General features: G+C 33.7%; 1 protein-coding gene across 2 annotated transcripts in view; it reads left to right on the top strand.

Annotated features, from left to right (window-relative positions):
• The window catches only part of LOC128177665 (cilia- and flagella-associated protein 61-like), a 28,364-nt gene that overhangs the window by 318 nt on the left and 15,768 nt on the right, over window positions 1–12,278 (top strand). Inside the window, exons 2-22 of one of the 2 annotated variants that reach the window (XM_052844467.1) lie at window positions 132–274; window positions 459–751; window positions 861–987; window positions 1,179–1,311; window positions 1,621–1,780; window positions 3,515–3,646; window positions 3,816–3,982; window positions 4,197–4,333; window positions 4,816–4,924; window positions 5,013–5,083; window positions 5,253–5,379; window positions 5,705–5,782; window positions 5,954–6,091; window positions 6,205–6,273; window positions 6,423–6,602; window positions 6,877–6,953; window positions 7,102–7,544; window positions 8,232–8,347; window positions 8,523–8,699; window positions 9,162–9,210; window positions 12,050–12,219. In XM_052844467.1, coding sequence (XP_052700427.1) covers window positions 132–274; window positions 459–751; window positions 861–987; window positions 1,179–1,311; window positions 1,621–1,780; window positions 3,515–3,646; window positions 3,816–3,982; window positions 4,197–4,333; window positions 4,816–4,924; window positions 5,013–5,083; window positions 5,253–5,379; window positions 5,705–5,782; window positions 5,954–6,091; window positions 6,205–6,273; window positions 6,423–6,602; window positions 6,877–6,953; window positions 7,102–7,544; window positions 8,232–8,347; window positions 8,523–8,699; window positions 9,162–9,210; window positions 12,050–12,219 — 3,096 coding nt within the window. Of the gene's footprint in view, window positions 1–117; window positions 275–458; window positions 752–860; window positions 988–1,178; window positions 1,312–1,620; window positions 1,781–3,514; window positions 3,647–3,815; window positions 3,983–4,196; window positions 4,334–4,815; window positions 4,925–5,012; window positions 5,084–5,252; window positions 5,380–5,704; window positions 5,783–5,953; window positions 6,092–6,204; window positions 6,274–6,422; window positions 6,603–6,876; window positions 6,954–7,101; window positions 7,545–8,231; window positions 8,348–8,522; window positions 8,700–9,161; window positions 9,211–12,049; window positions 12,220–12,278 lie in introns of both variants that reach the window. The other variant, XM_052844468.1, reaches the window with a different exon arrangement.

Below are 12,278 nucleotides of genomic sequence, written 5' to 3'. Positions count from 1 at the left end.
CGAAGTTAGAAAAACATACCATTAAAGTAAATATCATTACACATAATAAACATTTAAAAATAATATGTAAGGTGTCCCTGTCTCGCCATTATAGTACCTTATTTTCAAAACATGCAGATATATGCTTACAGATGGCGACTATTGCACCGAAGGACGGTCCCCCTGAGGTAGTAAATGCCAGAAGGACAGAATCATTGGATGCTCCTCATATCCTCAATCTTGTACAGGATTCAACGAAGACACTGTTTGGCAGAGTTAATGTTGTGGATGTCATGTAAGTTAATTTTGATTCAGAATATAATAATTGCATGCCAAAAATTATTCCTCTTTCACCTTAATTTCTTTTGAATTGATCAATAAGTTAGTTAATCTTATATTGAATTTTACTTTCATAGAGAAAACATGGTCATTAGAAATGTCAATTTGCACATTTTTGGCATTTTACTTTTCTTTTACAGAGAAAAGGCAGTTCTTGCTGTTACTCTGTGCAATGACAGAGAAGAAATCCTTGGGCATGCTGCCTTTTTTGATTATCCAAATACAGATGTTGATTCAGCCACATGGGAAACTTGGTTTCAAGAGACTTATGGAGATCAGCCAAGCAATGCATTAAATTCCCTTTTCATGCATTACTTTGTGGCAAAACCTGAGTATGCACATGGATGTGCAAGGGAGATCATCAGAACTGCATTCAATGCTGTGCCCGATTTACATTTCCTTTTTCTGTTGGTACCAATGGGTGCCTACCCAGGTAAGCAAGCTATATATGCATCTGAATTATTTTTCCTCACCATGGATATTATATTGTATATATAGTTTTAGGACCTTTGTGTATAATGTTTCATTCATCTGATCCTTAGATTCTTCCCTGGATGAAATATTCAAACAAATGGATAAAAAGGAGGGATCCTCTGGGGCGTCTAAAGGAGCTGTATTTGTGTGTCACAGACATAACCATGTGCCTGTTCTCCATGTTAGAAAAGCCAGGTTTGTACCTGTTCCACATAAAAATTGAAATATGGTCAACTAAACTCAGCAAAAATAGCATTTCATTTGTGGATATATATGATGTTGAATGTATCAATGTTATATATGAATACTATTTTTTTTACTAATTTTAGAAACTACAATAATACAATGAATTTTTTTATAAGCTTATTGATATGAATTCTATACAGGGTAGAAGATCATGATGATTTGACCCCAATATTTAATCGTCAGAGTGACATGCTAAAAATGACCTATGGGGACTATTTCTTGGCGGAACTGATTGAAGCACAGGACGACCACATGCACTGTTTAGTGGCAGAGGTAGTATTTATTTCATTTGGTACAGAGTACTGTTTTTGTCATTGTTTTTTGATTGGCAAAAAATGGTGCATTCATGGAAATTTTTAACAGATACTGTTATTTTCAATTCTACCAAATCAGCTTAATACAAATTATATTTTAATGTTGTATAATTATTTTGTTTGATAACATTTAATACTCTAATATAGTATACACATTTGAATACAAATTTAATCAAAATCTATAGAAATTATAATCAACAAAAAACTCCAAATATATTTTGAAACAAATGTTTATGCATGTTAACATTAATCCAAACATTTTTAACAGGTTGATGGATCTGCCATTGGTTTCATGAGTATCAGCGATGATGTGAATGCAGATCTACTGAATAAATGCTTTGAGCTTGGTGCTCTACATGGACTGAGAAAACCCCACCCAAGTGACCAAGTGTCTCCGCCTGAAACACCACCTCCTGAGGCTCCTACAGGTAATGAGTTCCCATCTGAAAGACCTTACAGGGTACTTTGAATAGATAAAATAATTACAAATGTTGTTTTGTTAACTAGGTAGAATGTAAGGGAATGAATAGATAGCTATTTAAAAACATACTGGTAAACATATATCCCTGTAAGGCCAGCATTTTTTTATTTTTAGGTTTACAAACCCGCCGCTCGGTTTTCTGAGTTTTTAGGAAAAAAAATAAAATTACAAAAAAGATCTCCCCCCCCCCCCCATCCCCCGACAGCAAATTTTTCCTAGTAGGAAAAGTGTATCGTCATTGTTATCACAGAGGCATAAAATCTGCTCTTTTTGTGTCATGATAGCCTAAAAATTTCTAACGCATCTTACACTCTGCTGTAAGTTTCATACTTTGAAGTTTTACCGACAGTGTTGACCAGTGGCTAGACAAGATAGTCATGCATCACTGCACATGGCTTCGATAGTTACCTGTGCAGCTGTTTTCAAGTACATCACTGTAAAATGGTTCCCTTTCTTTTCGTGTTGAATTGGCATTTCTTTAATATGTATTAATTCATTGGCTTTTTTAAAGATTTATTTTACAGAGAGAGAGAGAGAGAGAGAGAGAGAGAGAGAGAGAGAGAGAGAGAGAGAGAGAGATGTATTAGAGATATTATAAATTTCTGCAGTAACTATTCTCATGAACACATTTTAAAGTGAACTGCCTAGTGAATTAAAAAAAAAAAATCATATTTTGCATATTATTGTTTGTGCATTTTCCATTATTTTCAATTAAAATTTACCATTACATAATTAGTTGCATAGTTGAACTTTGTACATTGAAATCCAACAGGATAAAATACATGCACACATATAGTTGCAGTGATTTTATAGAGTCTGTTCACATTCACAATGTTATGTTTGAGTTTTCTCACATATAAACACCCAAACCAATTTTGTAAATAAGATGTGAGAGATCAATGAAGTTGAATATTTTTTAACTAGTCTACTGCAGAAAACATGAAAGTAATAAATATTTTGTATATTTATAATTATATACTAGTATCATACAGGAGAAAACATTATGACTTTATGTACATAACATTTAGGTTTTTTTTTATAAAATGAAATGTTGACATGTCCGACAATAGTCTGACTAGTAACTTTGAATCTTGGGCTAGTAACTTTGTGGCCAAGTTTTGTAATTTCACACCCCTGACATTGCTATATGTACATGTAATATCAAAGCTGTATGTCTAATATTCTATTGTACTATTTTAGTGATATGTTACACAGATGACATACTTTTCACATGCTACACTTGATGCAGTTACACACCACTATCATGAAGTTGTCATTCATTATATTATTAGAATAAAGATGATGTCGTAAAAGTTTTTTTTCCTCCTACAGAACTTTACAATTTTGTGGTACGTAAACCTAAAAATAAAAACAAATTGTAGGTCAAAAGAGATTTTTTTTTTAATTTCCTCCTCCTACGTAACTTTATCATTTTGTTGTTTGTAAACCTAAAAATAAAAAAATGCTGGCCTAAATTGAAATAAATAAACAGTTTATGTTCTAGAAAATTAAATTTTCTAGCAGTTTGACACTTAAATACAAGAGTGACAGTAAATTAATAAATGTACATTTTATTGTATATGTGGTTCCAGCCAACAAACTGTGTTGCAAGCATAATTAAGTACATTGTATTTGCTATTCAATTAAACAGTTAACAATCAAAGTTCTTATTTGTTTGTAGAAGAAGAAAGACCAGGATCAAAGATGTCAGAGAAATCTTCCAGCTCTATCAACAGTAAAGCAGAACAGACAGATGGACAAATGGATGAGAGGAAACCAGGGAGTCAGGCATCCAGTGGTCAGAACTCCAGAGGTAAATGAGCTTAAACCAGCGACCAAGTAAAGTATCTATATTAATGTAAGCTTTGTTGGATGCCTCAGTCATGAAACCTGAGTGACCTAAAAATCAATGAAAGAAGATTTGATTGAGAATATGGAATATTTGAATGAAAATTTTTGAAATGTGTATTATTTATTAACAGCTGGGAGTATGTCAGGGGATCCTCCAAAGGTTCAAAGTAAATTAAGTGATGCCCAGCTGACCGGAGCCTCACTGCTGAGTGATGGGGAGCAGATGGAAGAAGTGGCTCGAGATGCTGAGGATCGCGAGTCCCAGATCTCCAGCAGAAAGAGCTCCATCAAGGAGGAGGTAACTCTTACTAATGTCATGCTAATAAAATGTTTTTTAGCAAATGATTTTACTTATGAAATTTTATTTTATTCCTAAAAAGAGGACAAATGTGAAAATATTTGACATATATAAAAAGGAATAAACAAAAACACACCAAAACTTGTGTATTATTATGGATAATTAATTTTTTTCGATCAATTTCTTAACAAATATGAAAATAAATATTCTGTAGGCAGTACAGTCCAGACTTGGATCTCCACCACCATTTACACCAATGAGAACACAGAAACGATTTGTACCAACCTATAATGGACCCCTCAATGCCTTCAGCATACAGCTATTCTGTATAGATGAAAGATATGAAATGAGGTGAGCTTCAAGATGAATCAATTACTGTACATTCCTAAATATCCGCGTAAAATCGCAAGAAGCACCCTTCGCGGATTTTAACACCTCACCATTATTATCTGAGAGTTCAGAACTATAAGAAAGAAGGAGAAAAGTTCTACGTTCACGATTTTATATTCTCGCGATTTGATACAAACCAGCGGGATCGCGGAATTAAGTACTCGCGTAATATAAGGAATTTACAGTAGCTAACACTCTTAGTTATTTTCCTTTTTTTCTTTATTTTTTATAAAGGATATTCTACCAAAAGTAAAATTTCATGGTAAACTGCTGTACTGCCCATAATGGCAACTGTCTAATCTATGTCATTTAATTATCTACCAACTAAAACTTTGTACTTGATTCATCAATTTGCCTGGCAATAGAGCAGTATCGCAGTTATCATGAAAGGGTCTATTCTAAGGTCTGCATGATTATTGATTTTAATGTGTATTTGTGTTTAGATCAGGTGATTTCCTTGCCACCTGTTTCTCCTTGTTCCCAGACCTGAACTTCTGTGTCATCACTGTGCCACATCTTGTTCCTGAATTTCCTCTACTTCAAAGATTTATGGTAAGTTTCATATACATGTAGTACAAACTCATGAAGCACTTTCTTTCTATAGACCTTATTTATGACACGTTTCTTCCTCCATTATTAGAGAGTGACTCCAAGGTGTCCCAGCACCTTGCCACAAGAGTTGTATGTCTTCTACAAGGCTGGTCTTTTGAAGTGAGTATTCTTTATAAGTCTGAGGGCATAATTTAATTTCAATCCTTTTCATATACAGACATGCAGATTGAAAATAATATCTGTAATATGTAACCTTTTAAGAACATCTGGTCAGTGGCATTGTCAATTTGTGATGTTCACTATTTTAATTTTGGTTTTAACCTTTCAGGGATTTCAAAGTGAGGCCAGCGTGTACAAAAGACACCGCCGGTGTGGAGAATCTTGTCAGGAGCATCCACCTTAACGAGAACATCCTGAAGGACCTACAACAGTTTAACAAAGCTAGAAGAGACGAGGTACTTAATAACTTAACACTATGGATTCATTTAAGTGTTTGTAGTCAAATCCAAATGTACAGTCAATTAAGCCTTGTTAATATTTTATTGAATAGGGCTAGATAAAATTTGGAGATATATTGGTATTTCCATGTTTGAGACAAATGATTTGAAATGTCAGGAATAAGATATGTAAGAAGCAATGGTTGAAATTTACTTTGACATATCTATTCATGGTATGGAGAAACTGATAAATTTAATTCTTAAGTTATTCTGTTTTTAATTAGTAGAAACGGTGTTCTGCATTCATGGATCGTTTCTATCTTGTTATTTTATCTTTCAAAAGGATGGGACAGAAATTCAAGCTTTTGTTGCTGAATGCCAAGGTCAGATTGTTGGTCTGTCAGTCATTCGAAGAGAAGAGGTAATAATACATCTAAACTATTCAATTTGTATATTTCCCTTCTGTAGAAATCTATTAATATGTGTCAATAAACGATATCAATATTTGGTATACAAAATATATCTTTATTTTCTTTTTATGTGGCATTTTGACACTATGACTTTTCATGGAAAATATTTTTTCACTCCTCAGAACATAGAGTACATCCGCTCCCATTACAACATAGAGGACTTTATATACTACAATCACCACAAGCGAGAGGACCACGGACACCTCCATCACTTTGCCTTGAACCCCATCTTTAGTCATCTTTCCAAGTATTTTATAAAAGTCAGTATAATTTATCACTTAATGTAGATAGAGATGCTTCCTTAATTCAAACTTAGACTTTTATAAAAGTTGAAAATTCATTTTGATATTTAAATTTTTGTTTTTTTTTATAGGAAATTTTCAGACAAGGCCACAAGTCTTGCTTGTACTATCCATTATACCCAAGTTACACACCAAAAGAGGTGAGAAAATCTATCAACACCTACTGCATTTTGTGCTCATTGAATCAAAATTAAAAGTATCAATTTTTTTGTTTTTATAAATGAAAGAAATTCATAAATATTGATCGTGTTACGATGCTCCGATTAAGTTGAATTTTTACATCACATAGACTGTGGACAAACACTCCTTGGTGAGCGCGCTCAATGACATGGTTCCTGTCAGAGCCCGCAGACAGATCACCTACCCACTAGAGAAGCTCGGGATTAATGCCCCATCGGAGCGAGTGTTGAAGGAGAAAGAGTGTTATGCTTTGAACCATATCAACAGAAAACTAGTGATGGAACCCAAAGTAAGTTTTAATAATCTCTAAATGACGTTTAATATTGTAAGAATATATGTGTTTGATATATGGCATCTCATAAGGGAGCCAGTAAATTATGAACATTATTAAACGGATGAGATAATTTTAAGATATGTTAAATATTTATCTTGTATGTGTTCTGTATCAAATTTTGGGTTATTTTCCCTAAGATCATAAGATCATGCATTGTTAAATCTAAAACTTGATATTTTTTTTATGCAATTTTCAATATTCTGACTGTATTGTTTTTCTTGTGATATAGGTCACTATCAATGCCCGGATAGTTGTGGTTGGAGCCTCTGATGTGGGAATCTCTCTCCTGGAAGCTCTTGCTTATTGGTGAGACTTACTACACATTATAGACCTAGAGATAAAACATTGTAACGATGAATTGTGAACTTAAATTAGATCATATTTTAAGGACAAATTCTGATATTACCTATAATTATATTGAGTCGGTGGTAAAAATTGTCTTCTCTTGATTCAGTCCACACTTGCGGTTCAACAATCTGACCCTGATCTCACCCCACGGAATGCCAGGGGAGATGCCCCCTGATGAACTAAGGGACCAAATGCTAGGTCGCTCCTTCTGCTATGACCAGGAGAGTTACGCCAAGACCTCCCTCAGAACATGGGTGAATGTGGTGGTGGGTAAAATGACAGCTTGTGACAGAAAGAAGAAAGTGGTGGTAGTGAACGGGAACACTCTGGTGCCTTACGACCACCTTGTGATGTGTATGGGACAACAGTACCAAGTCCCCGCCCCCACCGAGGCAGACATAGACATGGGGACCACTAACAGTGAGCTACCCAACTCCCCTGACCGGCGCTATCTCAAGCCCCAGCCCAAGAACCTGTTTACAGTCAATGATGAGTACGATGCTGCTGTGGCGCTGTACTGGTTAGAGAACTACTTCCTCAAGTCCAACAGTAAGTAACTTCATAAACTGTTATTCAATCATAGAAACTATATTTGTATCTTTATAGCTAAGTACTTAAATTGTTATATTTACATTTTCCAGTGTCTTTCCCTATGATAACACTACGTATCGATTTTGTACTATATAACCCATAATGCAAATGATGCCAAATTGAGGCGCCAGCAGGGTTTGCTTATTTATATTTAAATATTTAATCGTACGATGGCTAAAAATTATATAAATATAAGTACATGTAATAAGGAATCATTCTTTGAATATTATGGGGTGATAATTTTGGTCGGGGCATGATCAAATCTATCATAAAGTCCTTCGGGCTTTATTGGATTTGATCATGCCCCGACCAAAATTATCACCTCATAAATCATAATACTCAAAGAATGATTCCTTATTCCTTATATGAAAACCAACACTTAATAAATGTATGGTTTCAAGTTGTATACTGTGCTTCTGTGTCAAATCATTCTGAAGAATTCTGGACTTTTGTGAAAATTCATGTTATAAAAGATCTAGGGTGTAGTAGGTATACACTATGGTAGGCATCTACTGAAAAATCTAGTAGCGACACTGTTTCATGTATTACATGTATATTTCTCTATTTTGAGGACAACAGGGTTTTTATATGACTGATAAATTATTGGAGATTGCATGAAATTAATGATTTGATTCTCTGTTTCAGAAAAAGCCATTGTGTATGGCTGCACGTTGGATGCGTATTGTTGTGTACAGACCTTGATAGCTATGGGAATTCCTGGGGAAAATATCCAGCTTGTGGAACCCCCATCAATTTACCAGGTAAGTCGTGTTTGATGGTCAATATTATGAGAATACTTTGAACCTATCCAGTGGCTATCAAAGTTTTACTTAAATCATTTATATATACATGTGTGCGGTATGATGATTTTAAAAATGTTTCTTATCAAAATAAATGATTTAGTTCAGTTTTTTATCAATATATCTTTTACTCTAGTCAACCTGTTTCAATGACCCCAAAATTGATGATGCTGTGAAACAGGCCATGGTTTCCAGTGGAGTCCAGGTGCATTCTGGGTACATTCTGGCCCAATGGAATGATGGGGATGATGTTTCAGAGATCACATCTGCCAGTTTTACATCTAGCAAGACACCACTGACTCTGGAATGTGGGGTAAGAGTCTCAGTTTTACCCAAGATTTCTGATTTATTTTTAAGAAACTGCTTGTGATGGGGTTTATACTAGGGTGAGGATTGGGTTTCTATACAATCATGCAAATGTAATTTTTACATATTTTCCATCCACTGTAGTTATTGATGCACATGAAAGATAAATGAAACCCTACCACATTAAGTATTTAGCCTTTTTAATGATCAAATTGTTTTGAATAGAGTTTCATTTTGCACATGATACCTTAGTCATTGCTTTTGAAAATAATCTGAATAATATGTATATTGGATATTTACAAAGAAAGTTGATAGATAGGAAGTTATTGTATGTAGATATAAATTGATGAATATGGAAACTTATATGTATATGTAATCCATAAGCCACACGTGTAAATTCACCTATAATGTACTATATATACTATTGATTGATGATAGCTTTTTATATTTTTTACTTCTGATATTTTAGGTATTCTTTGCATACTACAAGAGGGCTGTAGATACTGACGCCTTCAAGGGTGAGTATGGTAGATATTGAACATTAGTTAGGATTCCTTAGGCTGAACAACAGCTATTGTTTCCAGTCAAGGCCACATTTTTGTACCGAGTACCTGTATTTGTATAGAGAAATCATCACTTCACTTTTTTAATCCCCCTTTTTGATTTAGCACAAACAATAAGTGCTGCTCACTGATTGCGACATTTTTTTCCAGTGATTATTTTTTCACAAAACAGAATTAATTCAGCATTGATTGCTTTGCCATTTTATCAACCAGCACAAGAGTTCGTCGGGTTTGTGACTCTGTCATTAACCCCTTTGTTACCCTGTGTAAATCGCAGGTTATTGTCACCATAGTCAATACCTGTAATTGTATGTGATGTCGGGGGAAAACTTTAATGGAGAGGCAGACTTAGGTTTTCCTATTTGATTCCCATTAAAGCTTCAACTGTTTGTCTTTTCCTCATCAACACCAGGTCTCCGGTCCAGTAAAACTTGCAATGGCATTGTAAACATTGTAAGATCAATTTAATCCAAACTTTCAGTCATTTGAAGCAGACCATTATTTTATCATACTGTTCATACATGTAAATGATTTATCTGTTTTAAAATTTTGATTAATGGAGGTGGGGGTGGAGGGGTAGATAGAGTGTATATCTTTCTTTCAGGTTTACAAATTATACACATAAAAAGCATTTATTAAATTTATAATAAATAATTATTGTGTAAAGTTCATGCCATCCACAATAAACCCCCCCCCCCCCCCAAACCCAACCCACTGAAAAAATACAAATCAAATTTGACTACTCGAAATTAAAACTGTTATATAAAAGAAATAATAATTAAATGCAAACATTTTATCTAATTAACACAAGTATGACTTATTAAAATAAAGTTTCAATTTATTTTTTAAAACAAATCTTTGGGCTAATTGACTGAAAAGGACTTTTAAATTAATTAAGGGAAGAAATCAATCTTAGGAACAATAGTGACAGAAACAGACAACAGAGACATAATGCAGTGGTGTAGGTAATTTACCATGCCGTGTAGGGACAGAAAATTGCACAGAGTGTTGGCAGTAAGATGGATGAATACAATCAAGGTCTTCTGTTTGTTTTCCCTTGAAGATGAGTGCTAGTGTCCTAGTGACCAGATTCTGAGTGGGGGAGGGACAGAACTGAATGGGGGAGGGAGAAAACAGGAAATTGTATTGATTGATCTTGAAATATTCTGTATTTTTGGAACAGCTCTGTAAAATTGAGACACTTCAAACACAGAATTTAATGATTTACAAGTTTTTAATGATGTTTAATTGAATTGTTTGTTTGCCCTGTTTAAGATTTAAGTCATGTTGCCATTTAATGAGAATGCAAGAGAAAATGATTATTTGAATGTGACAAGTAAACAGTTCAGAATTTTATATCCATGAGGTAATTTTTTCAGGAAATTATGAAAAAATTGTGGGCTAATGAATGTGTAGATTGATGAAACAACAATATTTTAAAAATTACACATATAAGCTTAAATTGATGATCATGTCACCAACACATGGCTCTAAAATTGATCCTGTTCACTCAAGGTTGACATGTAGAGTTTACATTTTTCAAATGTGATATGCTTTTGTTTACTACATTTTCAATGGCATTTTCCAAAAAAAATAAATAAAAAAATAAATTAAAAAAAACAACTTATCATCTCAAATCTTGATCAGTTGTAGAAATTAACTTAATGTGCTGTTTAATGTGTGTGTTTGATGGATATTTCACTGAAGCCTGAATTATTTGACCTATATAGTAATGTTTTTACTATTATAAATGTATATTCATCAAATATTATAGCAGAGTGCTAGGAGCAAACACTTTGCTGTACTAATATTCCATTGTTAAATGGTCATTTAAAGCCTATTGTCATCATCCCATATTGGTTTCTTAACCTTGCCTATTTCCACTGACCACTATTGTGTGGCCAAGGCATTTGTTGATGATGGAATAAAAACCATATAGAAGTAGTCCTGTATTTTAAAGTGATTTGCATATATGAGTTTGATAACCCCCCAAACAATAGTAATTAAAACAGGATAAAATCCATACCGTGCTCTCATCGGCATCAAAGTGAATCCATGTTAAAATCTCCTTTTATCCCCAAAAGCTTTATTTGCATTGAAAATTATCATTGATATTCAATAGGACAGATACTTGCAAAACGTGATTCGTTGTAGATTTCATATTATACACAAAAGCCAGCATCTGCAAATAATTTTTTTTTATATTGATCTCTCAAAATGGTGTTCCTTGTTTGATTACACTGTTATTCAACATTTCAAAAATTAATCCAATATTACAAACATCCTTTTGCATGGTGCCTTGAAGAATTTGCATTTATTATTAGTTTTATCACCTTAGTGATAGTACCTGATAGCACCATGCATTTGTTTTGTACCTGAATTTCGTATTGGACTTGAAGTGGATCAAAAGATATTTTGCACTTTTATCACTAGAGTAGATGATATCTTTTTTTAAATCAAAGAAAATTTGCATTTTTGTTTTTGTTTAATACCATTGACATTTATTTTGGAAACTTTTTTGATCACATCTTTTTGAAAAAATGATATCTGTACAGTAATCTTATTGGCCAAATTAAAATAAAAAATGTTGCAATTAAAACAGGACTTTTTTCAGAAAAAATAAATAGCATTAGACAGCATGTAGACACACGCTATTTTTGTCCTCTCCCAGAAAATATCATTGAACACATTTATGAAATGCATGTAACATCTTTAAAAATGGATTTAAAAAAATATATTTAAGAAGGAAAATAAGTTAATTCTCCATTTATTTCTTTTTGCATTTTTTTTTTAGCAATCAACGATGCCTGTTTGGTGTATGACGGTAAGCTGGTCATTGATGCCGCCTTCCACACCAACGACGTGTCTGTAAGAGGGGCGGGAACCATCACAAAGTACCAGCGTAAATACCATGCCGAACAGTGGAGTCATGCCAACTTCAACTCCAAAGAAGTCGGAGTCCATGTAAGTAGGTACCAAAGTACAGGCAACTTCTGGTTAACAGTTAATATGTCAATAAAGCC

This window comes from Crassostrea angulata, chromosome 3 (assembly GCF_025612915.1).
Source record: "Crassostrea angulata isolate pt1a10 chromosome 3, ASM2561291v2, whole genome shotgun sequence".
NCBI classification, from domain to species: domain Eukaryota; kingdom Metazoa; phylum Mollusca; class Bivalvia; order Ostreida; family Ostreidae; genus Magallana; species Magallana angulata.
Note: the sequence above shows the minus strand (reverse complement) of the source record. Positions and strands in the feature narration are given on the sequence as shown.